General features: G+C 40.0%; 2 protein-coding genes across 3 annotated transcripts; one reads left to right on the forward strand and one right to left on the reverse strand.

Annotated features, from left to right (window-relative positions):
- Positions 1 to 388: 388 nt before the first annotated feature.
- LOC136677291 (uncharacterized) lies at positions 389 to 9,877 on the reverse strand. 2 transcript variants are annotated; one of them, XM_066654786.1, is made up of 4 exons: positions 9,806 to 9,877; positions 4,498 to 4,560; positions 4,262 to 4,376; positions 389 to 2,588 (listed from the first exon to the last, which is right to left on the reverse strand). In XM_066654786.1, exons 3-4 carry the CDS (start codon positions 4,353 to 4,355, stop codon positions 1,888 to 1,890), a joined length of 795 nt encoding a protein of 264 aa, XP_066510883.1. In that variant the 5' UTR covers positions 4,356 to 4,376; positions 4,498 to 4,560; positions 9,806 to 9,877; the 3' UTR covers positions 389 to 1,887. The 2 variants fall into 2 exon arrangements, with proteins under 2 accessions (XP_066510883.1, XP_066510882.1); XM_066654785.1 differs by lacking the exon at positions 9,806 to 9,877 and adding an exon at positions 4,768 to 5,088.
- A 4,264-nt stretch (positions 9,878 to 14,141) lies between these two features.
- LOC136677247 (eIF5-mimic protein 2-A) lies at positions 14,142 to 23,889 on the forward strand. Its single transcript, XM_066654733.1, has 12 exons — positions 14,142 to 14,226; positions 17,496 to 17,568; positions 17,646 to 17,822; positions 18,067 to 18,161; positions 19,557 to 19,622; positions 20,100 to 20,235; positions 20,394 to 20,503; positions 20,653 to 20,823; positions 21,086 to 21,232; positions 21,762 to 21,900; positions 22,236 to 22,358; positions 22,876 to 23,889. Exons 2-12 carry the CDS (start codon positions 17,505 to 17,507, stop codon positions 22,905 to 22,907), a joined length of 1,260 nt encoding a protein of 419 aa, XP_066510830.1. The 5' UTR covers positions 14,142 to 14,226; positions 17,496 to 17,504; the 3' UTR covers positions 22,908 to 23,889.
- The last annotated feature ends 760 nt before the right edge of the window (positions 23,890 to 24,649 follow it).

Consider the following 24,649-nt stretch of genomic DNA (forward strand, 5'->3'; position numbering starts at 1 on the left):
ACAGCGACTCCACCTGTTGTGCATCACTTATTTTATTTTACTTATTGCATTTGCACTGTATCTGATGCGCTGGATCATGCTGAGGAATATAGCGTTACTGTGTGAGAAGTGGACAACTCCCTCTGCAGGTGCAGCAGTGTTATTGCAGGGGTTCTAGGACTGGGGGGGGGACTGTGTTGGTTAGTGGTCACTTATACCATAGGACCTTAATTTCAGAGGAAGTGTGAGATAAGGACCAAGATCTTCACACAGTAATAACAATAATAAAACACTGATTTATTAATAATAATAATGATAATAAATCATACAATTGTCTTAAATGTAAAACAGTAGATACAAGTGGTTAAAATGAAGAAAACAAATGTGGACATGAGATAAAATAGCAACAGTAAACTGACAAAATAATAGTTTGAGAATTAAACAAGATGTCAATGACTTTAAAAAAAAAATGTAAGTATTAAAAATCACATTAATAACAATAACATTAAATTAATTAATATATAACAGTAAATTCCATTGATGGCGTGTGTGTCTTAAATCCACAGCAGAACACACCAACGTCCAAATTAATAAAGAAAGAAAGAAATGAATATGACACATAAGATACTAAAAAAAATATAATAAAACTAATACAAGTGAAACAAAATAAACAGAAAACTAAAGAAATTAATAAAACTACTGCGGCTAAGTCTAATAATCATTATAATAAAATAATAAAAACCAAACAAATTCAATGCAAAATATTTAAGACTAATAATAAGAAAAAAAACAAGATAAAAAAAAATAAATAAAATAAAATAATAAAGTGGCGGCATGGTGTCGTAGCAGTTATCTCTGTCACACAGCTCCAGGGTCCTGGGTTAAGTCCGCGCCTCGGGTCACTCTCCATGACGGGTGTGGGGTCTTCTCCCTGTGTCTGCGTGGGTCTCCTCTGGGTGCTCTGGGTTCCTCCTGCAATAAAAAACACTTATTCTTAGTGAACTGGTGGTGAGAAATGATCCACAGGTGTATGTGTGTGTGTGTGTGTGAGTGACTGGGTGAGTGTGTGAAACTGTCCACATGTGTGTGTGTAAATGACTGGGTGAGTGTGTGAAATTGTTCACAGGTGTGTGTGTGTGTGTGTGTGTGTGTGAATGACAGGGTGAGTGTGTGAAACTGTCCATGTGTGTGTGTAAATGACTGGGTGAGTGTGTGAAATTGTTCACAGGTGTGTGTGTGAGTGACAGGGTGTGTGCGTGAAACTGTCCACATGTGTGTGTGTGTGAGTGACAGGTGAGTGTGTGAAACTGTCCACAGGTGTGTGTGTGAGTGACAGGGTGAGTGTGTGAAATTGTTCACAGGTGTGTGTGAGTGACAGGTGAGTGTGTGAAACTGTCCACAGGTGTGTGTGTGAGTGACAGGGTGAGTGTGTGAAATTGTTCACAGGTGTGTGTGAGTGACAGGGTGAGTGTGTGGAAGTGTCCACAGGTGTGTGTGTGAGTGACAGGGTGAGTGTGTGAAATTGTTCACAGGTGTGTGTGAGTGACAGGGTGAGTGTGTGAAACTGTCCACAGGTGTGTGTGTGAGTGACAGGGTGAGTGTGTGAAATTGTTCACAGGTGTGTGTGTGAGTGACAGGGTGAGTGTGTGGAAGTGTCCACAGGTGTGTGTGTGAGTGACAGGGTGAGTGTGTGTGAGAGTGATGGAGTGTGTGTGTTGTCCTGTGATGAATGCTGTCCTGTCCAAAGTGTGTTTGCGTCTTGTGTCCAATGATTCCAGGTAAGCTCTGGCCCCACCGTGACCTGAAAATAAAATAAACTCATTAATAATAATAATAATAATAATAATAATAATAATAATAATAATGAGGAAAGTTAAACTAGTAACAGTAAAGTATACTATAAAACTATTATGAATAATATATAGAGAGAAGAGGCCAGTTTAGAGCTCCTGAGGGATCCAGAACCACAGCGAGGCCATTCAGTGCCTGACGGAAAGAATCGGGCACATCTATCACCCCGTCCGGGCGTAGCGCCGGCTCTCCAAACCGCCTCTCCTCATCGGTCCGGATCCTTCTTCGAGGAGGTTCCTCCACATCGCGGTCCGTCTCCGCGTCCTCTTCTTCCTCCACAAACTCGTCCCTCCTCCGTCGTCTCCTCATGCTCTGGAGCTGTGGAGCGATGGACTCTACTCCAACTTCGGGTATGGACAGCAACATCCGCCAAAGAGACAGACTCCTCACTGACAAACTGTCCGTCTCCTCATCCTCAGACTGTCCGTCGCTGTCCTCATCTTCATCATCTCCGTCGTAGTGATCACCGCCCTCTTCCTGATCACTAGACTCCTGGTCTTCATCTTCGTCATCGTTGTCCTCATCTTCATCATCTCCGTCGTAGTGATCATCGCTCTCTTCCTGATCGCTAGACTCCTGGTCTTCATCTTCATGATATTCACCCTCATACTCCGTCTCATGATGTCCTTCGTAGATCTCGTCGGACATCCCACGTCGAAGGTCTTCATTCTCACTTCGCAGACGGGGGTGGGTCTGCAGGTGGAATGGCGCAGATGATAATGCTCCGTCGTGGTGGATCTGCTGATGGTGGAACAGACCTGTAAAGTTCACATAGGTTCATCTGAGAAGCCCTTTATAACATTGGATACATTGCAACATTCAGTAAATAGGGAACTATGGAGAGAGATTAGTCTCAAAATGCTTTACAGATGCATAAATGTTAATCCACAAATGAAACACAAGTCACAAATATGTTTCACTGTTCACAAATGGAGCAGCACGGTGGTGCAGCAGGTAGGTGTCGCAGTCACACAGCTCCAGGGACCTGGAGGTTGTGGGTCCGATTCCTGCTCCAGGTGACTGTCTGTGAGGAGTGTGATGTGTTCTCCCTGTGTCCGTATAGGTTTCCTCCGGGTGACTGACTGTGAGGAGTTGATGTGTTCTCCCTGTGTCCGCGTGGGTTTCCTCTCACATTCCAGTTACAAACGCAGCCTGATCCACAAATGTGGCCAGCAGGCGAACAAGCCAACGCTAGGGGGCACTGTTGTTTCCCCCAGTGTCTCAGGACTGACCTATTGCTCTCAAAGCCGCAGCAAAACAACCCCCTGTAGGCGGGACTATGACTCCATTGGCTGCCGCAGTAAATGTGGACAGCTAACTCTGGCTGCTGATTGGCTAAATAAAAGTGATGACCAATGAGAAGCGCATATTCTGTTTAGGAGCCGTGGGTTATCTGCCCCTCCCTCCGGCTGAGGGTGTCTGTCTGAAACAAATCACCCGTTTTAACAGTCCAATCGCAAAAATACGAAACACGTTAAATTGAGGGCAACTTCAAGCGTTCCCCAGTGATCCCCCTCCTAACTGTCTGTGATATGAAGCTGAATTCAGCGGCTTGAGGGCATTTTGTTCGAACTTCCCCATTAAATATTGCGCAAATGCGTCTGCATTTGAGTTGTCCCCCCACGTCCTAAAACAACAGTGCTCCCTAGCGGTGGCTTGTTCGCCTGCTGGCCACATTTGTGGATCAGGCTGCGTTTGTATTTGGAGTGGGTGAAATGCGAGAGGAAAGTCTCAAAATCCAAAAACCCGTGACAAATGCACGTTACAAAAAAACACGAGTGACTCGATTCACAAACGCAGATTCAACAATTTACAAATAAATTTTAAATTCGAGTCTTTCATTTTACATTGAATATATTCAATGTAAATTTAAACAAATGTATTTATTTTCCCATAAAATTATGATATATTTATAAAACCCAAACACGTGTTTATGAATGTAACTGTATTTGTACAAACTGCAGACTGTGAGACACAGAGTGTGATGTGTTCATTTGTGAACAGTGAAACATTTCTGTGACTTGTGTTTAATTTGTGGATTTGTGGAGACTAATCTCTCTCCATAGGGTACTGCCACTCTTTGTAATGTTTTGGCACTAATTAAAAATGTCCTTTACATTGACTTTAATGATGAACAGATCAATAGAAATGGACTAAAATTGCTTTGAACAAAAACGTTGTACATTTATTTACATTTAAAACGAAGAATGTTTTCTCCTGAAAAGACATGTACAGTGTACTATGTTTTGGACCCTGGTCTGCAGGCTAAACAGAAAGAGTGTCCTTGGTGACCAGCGCGTCAGAACAACACCAGCTAAAGCCAGTTCAAAACATTCATAGGATTCATGAATTGAATTCATGCAGAATCAAAAGTAATAGCATATTTTTGTTTAAATATTGAGATACAGACATAAATATAAGTATAACTCACCAAATCCGCGGCTGCTGCCCAGTCCACTCGGGCCGGACAGCTGCTCCCGATCCAACGAGGAATCTTCGTCGCTCCAAACGTAGTCGCTCATCATGAAATATGCCAAAGTTTATCACTGAGTGAAAAAAGCGCTTTGTTTCGAACTGGTCAAGAACAAAACTGGCCCAAACACCCTCCTCAGCGTTTAAATAACAACAATCTAACTGTCATCAGGCTGATCTGTGATGTCATCATACCTTGCTTATGGACGTCCCTGTAGTTCTGCACTGTACATCACTCTGTAGTCCACTGGCCCCAACCTCATATACAGTACGATGATATAAAAAAAACGTTAATATATCTTTTAAAATACTGAAATAAATCTTTCCTAGCTGAGAAATGTGTCATTACCTTTTTAAAACATTATTTATTCATCTATTTGTGGTACAGTGAACATTGCTATACACAAATATGTGCTATTTAATTAAAAAACAACATTTATTTTAAAGGATATGTTTTACACTTACAATAATAAGAAACTGTCCCAAACTTGACATTAGTTCATTCGTCACCTTCTTACTGGCCTTTTTATTCAGTTAAATATGTATGTATAATTTGGAAAATTAGCTATCGCTACGTTACAGTTTACTTTATCTTATTGGCTAATTTATACATTTTTAAATATCTGTTTCTGCTGAGACTTACACAGATATTCAAAATTACACACTGTTACAACTTAAATACTCCATTGTTTTCTATTCAGTGTGAATATATTAGGCTGACCAGACGTCCTCTTTTACCCGGACATGTCCTCTTTTTTAGACTTAAAAAAAAATCCGGCCGGAATTTCACAAAGTCCGGGATTATGTTTTTCTAGACTTTACATAGAACTTCGAGAAGTTTCGTTCACAAACTAGTCCCGCCCTCCCCTACTCCGTTTGGTTCGCTTGAGTGAGAAGGGGGCGTGGTGAAGTAGCGTAAAATCTTCGGATTGGACGGTCTGACTGTAGCGCTACCGTTATTGGTCGATAACCTTCTCTGTAAACATGTAATTGGTCAGTCTGCACGTCAGTAGTCCTTGTTTATGTCAGGCAATGCTCATGGACCTACCCTCATCTCGAGCAGCTATGCCGAAACCTAAATGAAAGTTCTCGGATGAATTGAAAAAGAAATTCCCATGTTTTGTGTAGTAAATAATGATGTAAAGGACCTAAAAGCACACATAGGTTCAGCTAAGCACACAACGGCAGCGAGGGGTCACTCCCCCCGCCCCCCCCCCCAAGACGTGTCCTCTTTTTTATCATTTCAGATCCGATCACCCTAGAATATATGAACATGACTCAGTCTGAAGAGGCTAACATGAATAGCACTAGCATTAGCATTCGGGTCATTGGACCCTAGGCTACTTATTTGGTATAAATTTCTTTATTTTGGTCAATTAAAATTTGAATTTAGCCATAAGTGCCAGGTTGTTTTTCAGGAGACCTGATTATGCAGTCATTAGAAATGTTTGATATATTCATAAATGAATCCATGTTTTAGTTAGAATTTGAACAAAGGCCTATAATTATTAAATAATTTTTTTGAAGAATAACAATCTAATTGTTTTCCCATTTGCTTTTTTTTCAGAAATTGTTAAGACTAGAAGGTGGTTGGGTAATCAGTGAGTGGGGTCTTAAAGCAAATATCGGTGTTCTCATATCTGTTTTACACTGCCTAGATGCTCCAAGTGGGGCGGCACGGTGGTGCAGCAGGTAGTGTCCCAGTCCTCCAGGAGTTTGGTGTGTTCTCCCTGTGTCTGGCTGGGTCTCCTCCGGGTGACTGTGAAGAGTATGGTGTGTTCTCCCTGTGTCTGCATGGGTTTCGTCCGGGTGACTGTGAGGAGTGTGGTGTGTTCTCCCTGTGTCTGCATGGGTTTCCTCCAGTTGATTGTCTGTGTGGTGTGTTCTCCCTGTGTCCACGTGGGTTTTCTCCGGGTGACTGTGAGGAGTGTGATGTGTTCTCCCTTTGTCTGCATGGGTTTCCTCCGGGTGACTGTCTGTGAGGAGTTTGGTGTGTTCTCCCTGTGTCTGGCTGGGTCTCCTCCGGGTGACTGTGAGGAGTGTGGTGCGTTCTCCCTGTGTCTGCGTGGGTTTCCTCCGGGTGACTGTCTGTGAGGAGTTTTGCCTGTTCTCCCTGTGTCTGCGTGGGTTTCCTCCGGGTGACTGCCTGTGAGGAGTGTGGTGTGTTCTTCCTTTGTCTGTGTGGGTTTCATCCGGGTGACTGTCTGTGAGGAGTGTGGTGTGTACTCCTTGTGTCCACGTGGGTTTCCTCCAGGTGCTTCGGTTTCCTTCCACAGTTCAAAAACACATGTTCGTAGGTGGATTGGTGACTCAAGTGTCCATAGGTTTGAGTGTTTGAGTGAATGTATGAGTGTGTGTGTTGCCCTGTGAAGGACTGGCGCCCCCTCCAGGGTGTATTCCCGTCTTGCGCCCAATGATTCCAGTTAGGCTCTGGACGGGAGGCGATTACTCTAAGACTGCAAGGGAAGCTCAGCTTCCCCTAAAATGTCAAAAAATAAGTGATCAAATATATACTGTTGTGTGTACATGTCACTGAATAAATATGCACTACAACGCGCTCAACTTTTGTTCAGAATCAGCTTCTTATCACTGGTAAAGACACAGCTTTCCTCTCAATCATTCTCACAGTGCTTTAAACAGGGTGGACGCTGAGCGTCCACAGAGTTCAATCACGAAGTAGCAAAGTGCAGCGAAACGAGACGAGTCATTGGATAAATGCTGGGCTTTGTCCCGCCCATCGGACGCTCAGCGTCTCTGGGGGTCTATGGGGCAGTGGGCTGGCCTCGGCTGGCCCGGACGCTCAGCTTCTGCATGATGATTGGATGATCTGTCTGAGGCTGAATCCCTTTATGATTGACAGCGAAATGAGCGAATCAGCGATCCTTTGGTGTAGAGATCCGTGGGAGCGTTACATTTTCATTCTGTTCTGAGTTGAACCAGACTTTCTTAAACCTCTTAGCGGCATTTTCTTTGTTAAAAACGACTAGTGACAAATCGAGCTTCTATTTCTGGTGGTGTTTTTTGTAGCTGCTTGTGTTTGGAGACTGACTTCTATCACTCTTTCTGACTTCTATCGCAGTTTCTGACCAGCGGGTGCTGCTGAGCCCCTCCACCGTCACAAAGCACTCACAGGCGGACACACTTCACATGAGCCAAGGCCGTTTAAACAGCCTAGCTCTGCTGGCCATTGAGAGGACACTAGTCAAGTCCCTGGAAAAGACGCCTTGTTGGTACGACAGGGTCACAGATCATTTTCTTGAAAAGGAACGGAGGGTAGAATTTAGGTATAAATAAACCGACACATTTTATGATGTAGGCAGAATTTGAGCTTCCCCTCCTTGAAAGACCAGCATCCGCCATTGCTCTGGACCCACCGCGACCCTGAACTGGATAAGGATTACAGATAATGAATGAATGAAGATGCTCCAAGTCCAACAGCTATTATTTACATAGTGTGTTCTCTGTAGTTCAACCAGTTCAGATACAGCTGTGTGCAAATGGTTTGGACCGTTACTCATTTTGCTGATTGTCAAACTGAAAATAAATCAACACTGTAAATTTCATATTTTTCAGCAGGTTTCAGTGTGTTTTCTGAGCCCAATTGCTGAACGTTTCAAATGTATTTACACTCATTACCCACAGGCCTGTTGACAGTGGTGCTCTTTATTTGGTGTGTCTTATATGTACTTTACTCAAGTTAGTATTAAATGCAGATCATCAGAGACAGGCTTTGTACAAACAATGTGTGTGTTGTAGGTTACACAGTAATGTAGACATCCCAACCTGAGTTCTGTCACACACACACACACACATGTAAACATGAACACGTGCATACACAGTGGAAGGTGTAGGGGTATTTAATATGCAGAGTGCAGCAGCCAGATATGAGGTAATCAAGGTACCATCAATTGAAATAAAGTTTCATGTAAATCATGTACCCAGATATTCATACACTCCTCCAGTCACTTACACAGCGGAGGATGATTTCAGACTCCTATCAACGTGTCTTTTTGGACTGGGGAGGAAACTCACACAGACACATGGAGAACACACCAAATGCCTCACAGGGATTGAACCCACAACCCCAGGACCCTGCAGCTGTGAGACAGCGACTCCACCTGTTGTGCATCACTTATTTTATTTTACTTATTGCATTTGCACTGTATCTGATGCGCTGAATCATGCTGAGGAATATAGCGTTACTGTGTGAGAAGTGCAACAGTGTTATTGCAGGGGTTCTAGGACTGGGGGGGGTACTGTGTTGGTTAGTGGTCACTTATATCATAGGACCTTCATTTCAGAGGAAGTGTGAGATAAGGACCAAGATCTTCACACAGTAATAACAATAATAAAACACTGATTTATTAATAATAATAATGATAATAAATCATACAATTGTCTTAAATGTAAAACAGTAGATACAAGTGGTTAAAATGAAGAAAACAAATGTGGACATGAGATAAAATAGCAACAGTAAACTGACAAAATAATAGTTTGAAAATTAAACAAGATTTCAATGACTTTTAAAAAAGAAAAATGTAAGTATTAAAAATCATATTAATAACAATAACATTAAATTAATTCATATATAACAGTAAATTCCATGTGTCTTAAATCCACAGGAGAACACACCAACGCATTGCATACCTTGCTTATGGGCGTCCCTGTAGTTCTGCACTGTACATCACTCTGTAGTCCACTGGCCCCAAGCTTATATACAGTACGATGATATTAAAAAAACGTTAATAAATATTTTAAAATACTGAAATAAATTTTTCCTAGCTGAGAAATTTGTCATGACTTTTTAAAACGTTATTTGTTTATTTATTTATTTATTTGTGGTACAGTGAACATTGCTATACAGAAATATGTGCTATTTAATAAAACAAATGTAAATTAAAGGATATGTTTTACACTTACAATAATAAGAAACTGTCCCAAACTTGACATTAGTTCATTCGTCACCTTCTTACTGGCCTTTTTATTCAGTTAAATATGTATGCTAGCCCCAAGAGTAATTTAGAAAATTAGCTATCGCTACGTTACAGTTTACTTTATCTTATTGGCTAATTTATACATTTTTGAAATATCTGTTTCTGCTGAGACTTACACGGATATTCAAAATTACACACTGTTACAACTTAAATACCCCATTTTTTTCTATTCAGTGTGAATATATTAGGCTGACCAGACGTCCTCTTTAACCCGGACCTCTCTTTTAGACTTAAAAAAAATGTCCGGCCGGAATTTCACAAACGTCCGGGATTATGTTTTTCTAGAGCTTACATAGAACTTCGAGAAGTTTCGTTCACAAACTAGTCCCGCCCTCCTCTACTCCGATTGAGTGAGAAGGGGGCGTGGTGAAGTAGTCTAAAATCTTCGGTTTGGACGGTCTGACTGTAGCGCTACCGTTATTGGTCGATAACCTTCTCTGTAAACATTTAATTAGTCAGTCTGCACGTCAGTAGTCCTTGTTTACGTCAGGCAATGCTCATGGACCTACCCTCATCTCGAGCAGCTATGCCGAAACGTAAATGTAAGTTCTCGGATGCCCTCTTGTCCTCTCGTGTCCTCTTTTTTACCATCTCAGATCCGATCACCCTAGAATATATGAACATGAGTCAGTCTGAAGAGGCTAACATTAATAGCACTAGCATTAGCATTCGGCTCATTGAACCCTAGGCTACTTATTTGGTATAAATTTCTTTATTTTGGTCAATTTAAATTTGAATTTAGCCATAAGTGCCAGGTTGTTTTTCAGGAGACCTGCTGAATTATGCAGTCATTAGAAATGTTTGATTTATTCATAAATGAATCCATGTTTTAGTTAGAATTTGAACAAAGGCCTATAATTATTAAATAATTTTTTGAAGAATAACAATCTAATTGTTTTCCCATTTGCCATTTTTTTTTTTATTCAGAAATTGTTAAGACTAGACGGTGGTTGGGTAATCAGTGAGTCGGGTCTTAAAGCAAATATCGGTGACCTCATATCTGTTTTACACTGCCTAGATGCTCCAAGTGGGGCAGGTAGGTGTCACAGTCACACAGCTCCAGGGACCTGGAGGTTGTGGGTTCGTTTCCCGCTCCGGGTGACTGTCTGTGAGGAGTGTGGTGTGTTCTCCCTGTGTCTGCGTGGGTTTCCTCCGGGTGACTGTCTGTCTGCAATTTGTTGTCGCGCAAAGGGTGGATCCGGAGGTTGGGTGGGCAATTCGAGCATTGGACTTGGCATCGGTGCCTGACTGGGCTGATGTCGTGGCCCTCGGTCCCGTTGCTAAGGCGTTACGGTCAAATTGGGGGAGCTTGAAGCTGGTGCGAAGCACTCTGTGTCGGGTTTGGGAGGATCCGGCGGACCGGCGCAGCATTACCCAAAGTGTGGTCCCGCGCGAGTTACGCGACATGGTTTTGCGAGCTGTTCACGGCGCACCAGGCTCGGGGCATTTTGGCACCACAAAAACACTACAAAGATTGCGCCAGCGTTTTTATTGGCTGGGTTGCCGTGCGGATGTGGAAATGTTTGTACATTGTTGCGACGTTTGCGCTGCGAAAAAGGGTCCGGCCAATCCAGCAAGGGCACTTCTAATACCACTACAATCCGGTAGTCTGATGGAAAGGGTGCCGGTCGATGTTTTGGGGCCATTTCCGGTCTCTGACGTGGGTAACCGTTTTGTTTTAGTTGCGATGGATTACTTCACAGTGGCCGGAAGCATACACGGTGCCTGACCAAAGCGCTGTCACTACGGCCGATAAACTGGTGAATGAATTCTTTTGTCGGTTCGGGGTCCCTGAAGAGCTGCACAGCGATCAGGGACGGAACTTTGAATCGGAAGTCGTGAGCGAGGTTTGCCGGGTTCTGGGTGTGCGCAAAACAAGAACCACCCCGCTTCATCCTCAGTGTGACAGACAGGTGGAGCGGTTCAATCGAACCTTAGCTACGCAACTTGTGATGGTCACGAGTAGGCACCAGCAGGATTGGGATACGAAACTGCCAGCCGTATTATTGGCATGTCGCTCAGCGGTTCAGGAGACCACGGGTTTTACGGCAGCACTATTAATGTTCGGCCGCGAACTACGCACTCCTGTAGACTTGGTTTTTGGCGCGCCGCCAAACGAGGATGGGGTTACGGACCTGGTCCAAAATTCGTAGCTGACTTACTCTGTACACTGCATGTGGTCCACAAATTGACCAGGGAAAGTCAAGCAGAGGCCAGCGCTAAACAAAAACGTGCATATGACTCGCGTTGCATGGGCGAGCCGCTGGCTGTGGGTGGGGAAGTGTGGCTTTTTAACCCACGGCGCAAGAAGGGACTCTGCCCAAGGCTACAGTCTGAGTGGGTGGGGCCCCGTACTGTTCTGTCGAGACTGGGGGAGGTGGTATACAGGTTCCGTTGGGGCAGATGGCGACTGGTCGTTCATCGCAACCGTCTTGCCCCGTACACACCTAAACTGCCGGGCACTGGACATGCCGCAAAGACCCCACCACCACTGACCAACATCAGCTCTCCAGTGCTTCCTTCAAATCCTGTTTCGCCACAAACTGTTTCCGCTCGGCCTCAACGGACACAGAGGCCACCATGCCGTCTTATGGACTTTAAGGTGGACTTTTGAACTCTCTCTTCCTTCTTTTTCTTTTTGGGGTTGTGTTTGTGTTTGGTTGGTCGCCGGGGACGTCTGACCATTGTGTGTGTGTGTGGGGGGGGGGGGGGGGGGCTATGTGACATCCGCCACTGTGTTTGTGGGGGGGGTGTGGGTATGTCATTACCTGGAATACCCAGAACTGCTTGCGTATAGATAGTTGACTATAATTGCTAATATTTGTTTATGTGTGCTGTTTTATTTCATGTCATTTGGTGGGTCTGGTTTAGTGTTAAGGTAGGTCTTGTTCTATGTAGTTACATGTGTTTATTGAGTGTGTTACCGTTTTTGTGGGGTGTGGGAGATGTATAGACCCAAGCGGTTCTGTGAGCATCAAGAAAAGGAAAAACAGACTGATGCTTGTATTCTTTTGCACTAAGAGAGCAATAAATGTTCCAAGAAACAATGCAAGGTTTGTGCGATACTCTTGCTCCTGCTTGCACGCCACAATATTTTGGGCCTATCGCCACCATAGCCACAAACCAACTGCCCTTCGAGAGGGGAATCTCTCAACAAAAGGCTTAAACAAACAGATTTTAAAAGTATGTTATACGTACATTATTCAGAAATATATTTATAAATATTTAGAAAAGTCATTACGTTGATACATATGTGGAACAAATACTTAAAATGTATATAAAAATAAAATATTTATCTCTGTTTCCCACTCGACAGCCAAAATGTGTTGGTCCGGTCCAAAAGGAATCGTAGGCCAAAGTAGTCTAATTACCTAACTTTGTTTTCTTTATTCATATGATTTTATTAATGATATGTTTTTATTCGCGGTATAAATTATGTTTACCTCACCAACATTATTGCATTTTAGTTGATTAAGAGCAAAGCACGGCCACATATCGACTCGAACTGCGCCTGCGCGAACTACCTCATATGCAAAGGAATCGAGTCTTTGAGTCGGTTCTGCCCCCCATTTATAACTATACATATGTGTTGTAGTGGGTGAAATCTTAGAAGTGACACGTGATATTAAATTAAATGTAATATGTGAGCCTAATGTCTAAGCTTCAGCAGATATTTTTACAAATAGCCGTGAAAATCAAAGAGCATAAATATGAGAATTGGTCCAGTATTTTAAGATATATTACAAACATATAATCATGTTTTTTTGTTTAAACTTTTTATTTTATATTATACTGTGTCCTTGGGTGTATAGAAAAGTGCTTGAAATGTTTAATTAATTCATTCATTATCTGTAACCGCTTATCCAGTTCAGGGTTGCAGTGGGTCCAGAGCCTACCTGGAATCATTGGACGCAAGGCAGGAACACACCCTGGAAGGGGCACCAGTCCTTCACAGGGCGAAATACACTCATACATTCACTCACACCTATGGACACTTTGAGTAGCCAACCCATCTACCAATGTGCATTTTTGCACCGTGGGAGGAAACTGGAGCACCTGGAGGAAATCCAAAAAGACACGGGGAGAACACACCAAACTCCTCACAGTCAGTCACCCAGAGTGGGACTTGAACCCACAACCACCAGGTCCCAGGAGCTATGTGACTGCAACACTACCTGCTGCACCACCGTGCTGCCCAAAATGTTTAATTATTATTATTATTATTATTATTATTATTATTATTATTATTATTATTATTATTATTATTATTATTGTCTTAATTTTAAAGAAATAGAAAATATCTTAAATAAATTTTAAAGAAAGAAATATTAAACAAGTATGTGGTCTTCACAACTTTGCCCTGAATGTTATTGAACATGACTCATTAAGGTGTTTGAACAAGGCACCTGAAAATAATTAAGTTGTCATCACAAATATTAAAGTACATGCATGGGACTATATTGTGATATTTATGACCACATGGCCACATCTTATTAAGAGAAGGTACTATAACTTATTACAGGTGCACCCAGATCTTATCAAGACACGGGAACGAGCTTATTCGGTATTAAGTCATGCTAAAATGTGACTATGGATTAGTAAATAGGATTAAGGTGTTACAAAAGTTGTGACCACGACTTCAAAAAGAGCGGAAATTTGTTAGAGTATTTTTGTATTATGATATTTATCTCTTTCACCTTACATAGTCGTGCCTTTTTTAAGAATAAATTCTCACCAACTAAGATAACTAATGTTGTCAGGGAGTCGCTTGGCAGAGTCGACTCTTCCTTCATGGGACGAGCCAATTTAAATGAGTCACTGAGCACCGTAAAAAGGGAAGTGCGCAGGCGCGGTAGGCCTCTGTCTCTGTGAGGAATCGGCTGCTTTGTTCGCTGTTGACTGAAGCCGTTTGTTATCTGAATTAATTTCGGTGAGTTAAACCAGTTTTTCGAATTCAAAGCAACACATTTAAATTTTCAAATGTTTGTGCTCTTTTTATGCTAGCTGTCGTCGTCGGATGGCTGTTTATTTTGTAATAAATCTCAATTGTTTAGCATCTTTGCTAAGGTTAGGCTTCATGAGCCCAGCCATGCTAACGAACGTGTTGAGTGGGTTTAACAAAATAGGCGGAAATACAGACTTGTAATATTAAGAACTATTAAGTATAATGCTTTAAACGTGCTTTATTAAAGTATTTAACACTGTTATTTATTGGTAACGTCAAATTAAATGTATATTTTGCTTTCATTTCGAGGCAGTAGCTTAGCATAAGTTGAGTAAGTTCTCAGTAGCAGAGGTTACACATTAATAATGAGAGATAATTGGAGCAATACTGAAAAATAAACCACTATAATGTAACTAAGTATTTTTAAAATCGCTATGAAATTGAGGGGAAAAAATCTGGATACATGTTTGCTCTTATTAGTACATAATTAAAGTAAATGTAATAAATATAAACACGTTAGGAATGTATCTATATGATTGTCCTGAGTTCTAACAAAATAGCGAATATATCAGTTTACAGAAGGATAGGAAATATTAGGTTCAGTACATACACTAATTTGTTAAGTTAATAAAGTATTAAATATAAGAATGCAGCTAATGCTCTCATAGAAGGTGGTTTAAAAAATCACAAATTTTTATTTATTTGCTTAGTTGCATCAACGTTTTGGGAGAAATGAAATAAATAGCCTACCATAAGATAAGACACGAAATATCTTGCCAGGCCAAGAAAAATAGCAGTAATGTTCTAGGGCCGTTTTACATTTCCTCAGCTGCATTGATCGTATAGGTGTCCTTTTGAGAATTTAGTCCAGATGTTGTTTTGCAAACTTTACCCCACCCCTTCATTCTGTCCTACAATGCTCAGGAACACCACACAATTGCCACAGAGAAGGTATTATTTAGGTGGTGAAACGTTCTCAGCACTGAGGTGGCACTGATGTAGCAGTTGTGGTGGATAATGCCCAGTTTATACTTCTGCGTCGACCCAGTGCCATAGGCAACACGTTGACGCAAACCCAATGCCATAGCCTGACGTTCACCTCTCCAGAAAGGTAACTGTGTCGCGTCAACGCAGACCACAACAACTGGGATTGGTCAGATGACGGACGGACAATGTTTATGCTGAACTGAATAAGTACAGGATCATGAACTCCTCCACAGATGCAGACAGCAGCACCTTCATGACAAGAGATTTCCTCAGACATGGTGTGGGCTTCAGGGATGAATAAAAATATTGAACAAAGGAAAAATAGAGCTCTCAGAGGGGGAAAATATAAGTAAACGAGAAGCTAAACTACGTGTGAAAAACATCTCAGCTTTGTATCAGTTACTTTCCTGGCACCTCATGTAAACACTGCTCTCTCTCAAACAATGACCTCCTACCTTAATAGTGCACTTTAAAGATTTATAAAAGTAATTCTACTACGCCACTACATAATGTAGAGGAAGATGTTTGAGGTTAAGCCCTAGTAATGTGACGGTGTAATTGCAGAGTGACGCAGACATCAATGCAGAATTATAAATGCTCACAATGGCGTAGGCCTCTTGCGTGGAGTCCACACAAGTATAAATCGGCCTTTTAAGGACACGTTACGCTGGTATGTGTAGATCAGAGTTGGCTTTACTGCTGGAAATTAGTGGTGACAGCAGGCAGTCCACTGGACCATTTGCTCAATATTTTTGAATGGTGAATAATGCACAGTCCAGCAAAGAGACTGAGGTATTTTTTAAAACTCCAGCAGCCCTGCTGTCTGATGTACCAGTGCAACACACCCAAACACATTACCCTCACATCATAGCTATTTGAGGGGGAAAATGGTGAAAGGGGACTAACACTGAAGTTGTGGGCAGGCATCCTAAGCACCCAGAAAGTAGTTTGGGATTAGGTTCTATGCTCAAGGGCACCTCATGTCTGAATTGAGGCAGGAGGACTGTGCTGTACCTTAACTTCCCAGCCCCAGTTTTTCTTGCAGGTAGTGGGAATCAAAACAGCAACCTACTAGTTCCAAGCACACATCTCTCTATTACATTTACCTAAATTATATGTAAAAACTGGCTCCAAGTCAGTGTTCCTCAAAGAAAGGAGCAAGCTTTCTCTTCAGTGTAAACCTTACAAATGGCTGTATGACCCTGCAGATTTTCAAGTGTTTGATTCTGAAGTCGAGAAAAAAAATCTCTTTTTAGACTTGGAGTTGAACAATAATTGTATATCTCATAGCTTGGATTTAGCTCAGAAGAATACACATTTCAGAACAAAGGACTGCAAAGTGACATGTCTTGCTGCAAGGTGATAATTTTAAACCATTCCACTGAGCCATAAACAAAACCAAAATAGATTGGACACACCCAGAAACTACATTTTTTTTTTAGTGTTTTCCAGTGAAGCTGGCAAATAAAATATGCTCAAAATACAACAAAAAATGTAAGATTTTTAAAATCTGTACTAAATTCATGCACATTAAACTTTCATATTAAGAGTAAACTTGTTCTTGGGAAATTTGACTGCTAGGAGAGTGTTTTAAAAATAAAGCATGTTTTATATAATTTGATCAATAGAATGAGCCTGAAATATTAGTTAAGAATTTTGGTAAAGAGAAATTTGGCTACGGCAGGAGAGAATTGTTTATTTTACCTTGACCAAAAACTAAATGTCAGAGTCTGTTGTGGGGTCATAACAAAAAATGTTTATTAGAGTGGAAACAGCCTTTGAGGTTCGTGATTTACCTGTTAAATGTCATAAAGTCCTCATTTAAATCATCTGTGTATAAATTGTTTGTGAAATTTTTCTCCTAAAACAAATAAACTACTTAAAATGGAATGAATGTCCACATTACATAGCACTGCAGATACATCTGAATTTCTAAAAATTCACGAATAGCATAGTCAAGAGTACATAATTTTTCATTCCACATTTATAGTAACAAATATGCAACTTAAGTTGGATGTTCTCAATATTCACTCTACCTTAAACAGATTATTTATATGCTGCTGTAGTTAGCTGCTTGTACTGATTTTTCAATTCATGTTTAGTTGGCATCTTTTCAAAGCTGAAATTGACTTCTAATATACTAGTTTGAAATACAGCACCAAATTTAAAGTGTAAGTAAAATTTTACATAAACAGGCATAGTTTGAGACCACATTTGTAACAATTTTCTTTGTGGTGATACTTAACCTTCCCTCTTTGTCTTAATAGGTGTCTTTTATGAATAATCAAAAGCAGCAAAAGCCAACGCTAACCGGCCAGCGTTTTAAGACTCGGAAAAGAGGTGAGAATAGTGTCTCAGATCTAATGAACTCAGACAAACCACTGCAGCTCTTATATCTTCCCCCTTATGTTTCTTAGATGAAAAGGAGAGATTTGATCCTTCTCAGTTTCAAGAAAGTATTGTGCAAGGCTTGAACCAAACTGGCACAGATTTGGACGCGGTTGCTAAGTTCCTTGATGCCTCTGGTGCGAAGCTCGACTATCGCCGGTATGCAGAGACACTCTTCGACATCCTGGTGGCTGGCGGCATGCTTGGTAAGACTGCTTTCAAAAAGAAAACATTGGATTACTTTTAATGGTTTTAATATGGTTCTAGTGCTGATCTGTTGTGTTCTTTACTGTGTATGTGAACACTTGAAGAAACTCTGCATTTTCACATATTTAGCCCAATAAATGTTCACAGGGAAGAGAATTTATTTAAATCCTCCCCTCTTCCATTTATGAGTGGTATGTTGTCACAGTTTAACAAAACCAATGTTTGTTTGTTCTTGTGTTTTAGCCCCAGGTGGGACCCTATCCGATGACATGACCCGTACTGAGTACTGTCTCTTCACTGCAAATGAGGACCTGGAGACAATGCAAGCTTATGCTCAGGTATGTATTTTACCAGTCAGTTCACATACACAAACCCCATTGCTTGAAACATTAGAAGATTGAGTACAATACAGTAACAACATGAAACTGTGATTAATTAATTTTCCTGAATCCTTATTTAACTGAGAAAATGACAGGAATGTGTTTTAATGTTTTGCCAGACTAACTGAATTGCAGTTAGTAAATAAACAATGCTTGATTTTGATGCCTGCAACTCAAATTTGAGAGGTAAAATGAGTTTTAAAAGTTTATGGTACACTCAAGTTGCGCTATAAAATAATAATAATAAAAATGGGTCCACAATCCACAGGTTAATTGGCAACAGTTGAGGGTGTAATGATGAGTATTAAAAGGGATTATAAAAATCAAGTAATGGCTCATTTATTGCCAGCAAAGATGGGTTGTTGATCACCATTTTTAACAAGAATATTATCACAATTAAAAAAAATTCCAGTGTTTTAAGAACAGTATTGCAAAATATTTAGGTATTTTACCTTACATAATATTGTAAGGTTCAGGTAATTTGGAGAAATCTCGCTGAGTATAGAAAGGCCATAAACCACTGAATGTGCATGACCTTTAAACCATTGGACAGCATTTAGTGAGAAAATGTAAAGTTGCTGGAATGAATATAGCCACATGGGCTCTGAACTGTTTTCAGTTGGACAGCGTGGTAACGTCAAGGAATCTCAGTTCTCTGCGAAACCCTTTAGGGAAAAAACAAATCAAGTTTTTAGGAGAGGACCATGCACACCTTTGTGTGAAAAATTTAAGTCAAAATCTGTCATGGGTCTGTCAGTTTTGCATTGAATGACTCATGATTTGACCTTGTGTGAAGGCATCATCTGGTGTGCATATATTGGGATTTGAGTGACACATTCTTACATCAGAGCCATATTTTTTTGAAAGATTCATACAAAATGATGGCTGTGGATATTATTCAGAAAAATTGTTAATCACTGAATACCTTTTTAATTGTAAATATTAAGGAATGTTGATTTAAGTCCTCATGGTTTTAGACTTGAAATAAATATTAAATGTCCAGTTTCTATTTTCCATTTGCACAGTAGTGTGAAACACAATATACATCAGGCTGTTTATTTAAAATCATCTTTTTATTGTTATTGCATGGTGTATACAGTATTACAATTTCTACGGCAATTCCATGAATTTGAAATCTCAGCTTTCTCTGTGCATCTATAAAGTCTGTAGTAATTTTATAATGTTTTTGGCCTTCCTGAAATTTGGTTTAATTGATCAGTTTAAATGTTAAAGCCCATGTTTCTCCAGTTTATTATGCAAGATACTTAGTAATGTGTGCCGTTCTAAATGTGCCTTAGTGACAGACTCCTTTTGTTTTCTGAATTGAACGTGTCTGAACTGGCTTGTGTGCAGGTTTTTAACAAGCTGATCAGGCGGTACAAGTACCTGGAGAAAGGGTTCGAGGAGGAGATCAAGAAGGTGAGTACAGGGTGGAGTTTCAACTCTGAGCGTGTTGGGTATTAAATGTCCTCTCCAAGCCGGATCCTCCAACTTTAGTTTCCTGAAGTCTTTAAGAAAATAAGGTCTTAAAGAAAACAATGTTAATCTGGTTTAGGTGTTGAAACCAGCACTCAAATCACAGATTTAGGCTGATGTGATTGGCTAATAAGTTGTATAATTACATAACCTTATATTCATATTACGTTATATTCATACTATGCCATCAAATTTAAAATTTATTTTGGTAAAATCAAATATGAAGATTTCTACATAACCCCTTGATTTGGGATTTTTCACAGACGTGATTTTGCTCAGTTTAAGTGCAAAAGTAAACTTTCACAGCGTCTGAGTTTGAGCTCTGCAAAATCACAAACTAAATGGTTTTAAGTAAGATCACTTTATTTATAGGCTTGAATATAAAAGGACTGCTAATATCTTGTATTATGTGCCCTGCAGCTGCTGCTGTTTTTAAAAGGTTTCACAGAGTCAGAGCGTAACAAGCTGGCCATGCTGACCGGCATCCTGCTGGCCAATGGCAACATTTCAGCATCCATCCTCAACAGCCTCTTCAACGAGAACCTGGTCAAAGAAGGTAAACCACATCTTTGGCTGTTCATGCCTTTAGTGCCTTTTCAGCCAGGGCTTAACTTGTGTGCATAAATAAATTTGGTCTGTTCAAGACTTTTTTTTTTAATATTCACAAACTCTTGATAATTGTGTTAATGACAATGAATTTAACTTGTGGTTCAGGTGTTTCTGCTGCCTTTGCTGTCAAACTGTTTAAATCATGGATCAACGAGAAGGACATCAACTCTGTCGCTGGCAGTCTCCGAAAAGTTGGCATGGACAACAGGCTGATGGTACGGTGTATATAAAGCATAAAACAAAATTAAGCAAGAATTAAATTACTGACCACTACTTAGATTCTCAGATATCATAGGATTTTAGAATGCATGTCTGTAGATTATAGTATTATATTAATTTTTGTCCTGTCTTCTGTGAATGCCAGGAGCTGTTTCCGGCCAACAAGCGGAGCTGCGAGCACTTCTCCAAATACTTCACGGATGCGGGGCTGAAGGAGCTATCTGACTTTGCCCGAAACCAGCAGTCCATCGGCGCTCGAAAGGAGCTCCAGAAAGAGCTTCAGGAGCAGATGTCCCGTGGAGAGTCCCTCAAAGATGTACATCAATATACCACACTGAACACTTAATGGAGTTACTTTTGACAGTTGTAAAGTTTACGAGCCACACAATATTTATACTAATGGAGCTCAAATTGCTTCAAGTTAAGATACTGTAAGGAGACAATCTGTTAAAAATTATGTAACAGCAAAATTATCAATACATTAGAATATTCTTAATTGGCATAAGCTGAAGAGAATTTATCAGACCTAAAGAATTTTTTATAAATATGTAGTGACAAACTGCATTGCTGTGATGCAGATAATTGCGTACGTCCGCGAGGAGATGAAGAAGACCAACATCTCGGAGCAGACGATGATAGGCATTGTGTGGACAAGTGTCATGAGCTCTGTTGAGTGGAACAAGAAAGAGGAGCTCGTCACTGAACAAGCCATCAAACACTTGAAGGTGCACACTTTACACAGACCACACACTTGGCTTTATTCTGCATTTGGGTAGTCCTCATAAATGTGAATTCTGTTTGAAATTCTAGTAAAAATCTAGATATATTCCTTTAGAACATAATTTTACACTTTCACAATAATTGAGTGACCTTCCTGTGTGACATGAATTATTGGGTGTTTTGTATTGAAATTAGAATCTTACCAACCTCACCGAAGGTTAAATGCAAAGAGGGATGTGTGTAGAGTTAAGGTTAAAGGCTCAACCAGTCATTTTCACCAAATGATGCATCTTAACATTGATACACTAACACTTAATGACCTAGATGTGTCATAAATTCTTTTACTACTATTTTACACTTAAACTATTGGGTTTGGAGACTACAAAGTATTGTACTTCAGAGGAACATGATCTAGCTAATTAATATTGTTTGCTACATTTTTGTGATTGTTCTTGTTCCACAAATTTATGGTGTCAATGAATTGTGCCTCAGTGAGTAGTTGGTAGACATTTAAATGTGCCTTTCTGTCCACAGCAATACAGCCCCCTGTTGAACGCATTCACATCCCAGGGCCTGTCTGAGCTCACCCTGCTTCTGAAGATCCAAGAGTACTGCTATGACAACATCCACTTCATGAAGGCCTTCCAGAAAATTGTGGTGCTGCTCTACAAAGGTAAATTTCCACAATTAATGCTTCAATTCTTCACTTTATGCAAATCAAACTGTGGAAACCTATGTAACACTTCATAATAGACGTATGCAGACTTTATTTATTTATTTTAAATAAATGAGTTGTTCATCACTGTCAGTTCTAGGAGTATAAAATACTTTAATACATTAAGTGTAAACTTGAAGATCAGCAGATGTGTTCAGCAGTATGGTCTCATGTTAGCCTGCGACCATAAAAGCCATTTAGTTCCTCAGGCAAACAGTGGCTTTTGTTTCAGTTATAACTGTAACATACAGCTTTAATTCCTCTTGCTACATTGTCCCTGTTTATTTTTAAAGCTGATGTTCTGAGTGAGGAGGCCATTCTGAAGTGGTATACTGAGGGTCACCTGGCCAAAGGAAAGAGCGTCTTCCTGGAGCAGATGAAAAAGTTTGTGGAGTGGCTGAAGAATGCAGAAGAAGGTGAACAAAACATTCAGCTTCTGTTTACAATGAGAATGAATTTCTGAAATTGAAGGGCTAGAATCTTACATTTAGCCATTAAAGTAAGGTGTATGTGGTTTTTCCATCAGTCTCTCAGGATTACTTGCAGTTATTGCTAATGATTTTAGCAGGAGAAATATTCCATATAGAAGTGAGTTAATTGATATAGTTTAGAGGTCGAGAATATAAGGGTTATTGTCTGTAGAGGGTCATGCATTTATTCATGGCTTAATTTTTTTGCCTTGCACACCCCTCATGTAAGATTTTTCTGCTCTGATTGTCCTTCATAAACATGGTTGCCCCCTTGTTTGGGGCTTGCTCTGTGGAACATAAACTGCTATATGATATATATTTTTTAGGGACTGTAAAGCAGTTTGATTCTTGTTAAAATTCAGAAAGCACTTTTTCATGAATGTTGCTTGCTACTTTTGGGTTGTGAAAGATGCCTAACTGCTCATTTAAGAGCAGAATTTGAAAGCCCTTATTTTGTGTTTAGAATCTGAATCTGATGAAGAGGAGGGAGATTAAGAATCGAGTCTGGGAGCTGCAGCAGCCTGGAGTCCAACACAGGAGCCGCAGAATGTTTTTGTTACAGAAGTGCTCGTCTTTCTAAGTTTTTCTTTTCTTTTTTTTTTTTCTCCTATATAAATTCTTCTTTTCTTTTGATTCTACCTCCTGTTTTTCAACCATAACATTTAGATGTCATTTAAGGGCTTTGTAACAAAAACAAAATGGTTAATTTTAACAGGATTTTTCTATCTAATCTCAAGGTTTACACTTTAAAGGAGAAAAAGGAAAAACAGCACAAGTTGCAAATCATCAAATCCCTTTTTGTAATAATTTACTCATGGAACTGAGCGTGGATGTGTTTGGACATCTTTAAATTTTTTTTTTTTTTTTTGGTTATTCCACGGTTTCTTTTGAAAGATGACATTCCATAATGTTTAGCCACTGTATGGTTTTGCTTAAGAATGCCCTTTATTGAGCCCTTATTTGGGACAGTTGGACTAAATTAAAATCCTCATTTCAAGTGTAGCTAAAATAAGTAATTTGCCATTTCTTTATAATTCTGAATCACATTCCAGTTTAAAAGGCACTTAAGTCATTAATGATTTTATCAATGTAGAGGATATTAAAACCCTCAAGTGACTTAAGACATCTACCCCTTTTACGCTACACTTAAAAGGAGGGGGAAAAAAATCATGTGAATTGGGCTAAAATTCTGAGAACTTGTCTCCTGATCCTACAGTTGTTGCCAAAGGTCAGAGCCCTGTCTGAGGACCATCAGCTGCTTCTAGCTGCTACCTATGTCGCTGTTGGCTTTAAAGCTGCTCAGTAACTCGCTAGACGCCACCTTAAATGACCCTTAAATGATCGCTGGCCTTTTCTCCTCTCTGACGTATCACCAACTTTATCGATTCATCACCGAGTTTTCTTTAATCTGATGATTACCTAATTGACTTTTTTTAAGAAATAAAGTTAGAAGTAGCCTATTTTGTGTGACTGTTTTCTTTGATGTGCACAAGTTTGATGTGGGACACCTGAAGTTTTATTTATTAAATGGAAACTTCTGCAGTGAAAACACCTTAACTCATTTTAATACACGTAATGGGGTGCACTAACATTTACACTCAGCTCTGGTTTAAATGACTAACACACGACATCTGATCTGATGTTACACATGATTTTTGAGAGTGAAGTTACAGCTGCAGACTTTAATTGTTCTAGTTAATTTTAACGCAGAAATGGGTTATAACTTAAAATGTATTTTTAATTATCAGTACATATTGTATGTTCAGATGAATGAGCTCTTTCTTTAAACACCACCAGGTGGCATCAGTGTCTTTTTCCAACCCTGAGTTCATGAACCACTGACAGACAACACAATTTTAAACAGATTATACAAAAGTCTTTGAAAATAATTTAATACATTTTTTTTTTAAAACCATGAGTACAGATGGTATTCAGTCGTTGTACAAAATCAAAGAAAATAAAACATCAGCGTTTTCATAGCAGCTTTGACATTTTGCTGTGTGCAAAGGACAATTTCAAGTATTTGGACAGAGTTGTATGTGAGCTAATTTTTTTTAAATTATTTTTTCTTTTTCCTTTTTTTTTGTTTTTGAATAGAGGTAGGCCACATCTCGTGAGGGGCAGGGAGGTGGGGTGGGGTTTTAATTACATTTAAGCTGTGTCCCATTAGAGATTTGCAGTCTTGCACTCTTATTGCATTTGAATTATGCTCTTCAAAATGAACTTTAAAGTTCAGG

The sequence above is a fragment of the Hoplias malabaricus genome, chromosome X2 (genome assembly GCF_029633855.1).
Source record: "Hoplias malabaricus isolate fHopMal1 chromosome X2, fHopMal1.hap1, whole genome shotgun sequence".
NCBI classification, from domain to species: Eukaryota; Metazoa; Chordata; class Actinopteri; order Characiformes; family Erythrinidae; genus Hoplias; species Hoplias malabaricus.

Bases quoted from the DNA above. Each gene is read 5' to 3' on its own strand.
- LOC136677291 (XM_066654786.1), bottom strand. From the start codon at position 4,355: ATGATGAGCGACTACGTTTGGAGCGACGAAGATTCCTCGTTGGATCGG. The intron at 2,589-4,261 runs GTGAGTTATACT...TGAACTTTACAG, and splicing joins GGGCAGCAGCCGCGGATTTG to GTCTGTTCCACCATCAGCAG.
- LOC136677247 (XM_066654733.1), top strand. From the start codon at position 17,505: ATGAATAATCAAAAGCAGCAAAAGCCAACGCTAACCGGCCAGCGTTTT. The intron at 19,623-20,099 runs GTGAGTACAGGG...TGTGCCCTGCAG, and splicing joins TCGAGGAGGAGATCAAGAAG to CTGCTGCTGTTTTTAAAAGG. The intron at 20,504-20,652 runs GTACGGTGTATA...TGTGAATGCCAG, and splicing joins GCATGGACAACAGGCTGATG to GAGCTGTTTCCGGCCAACAA.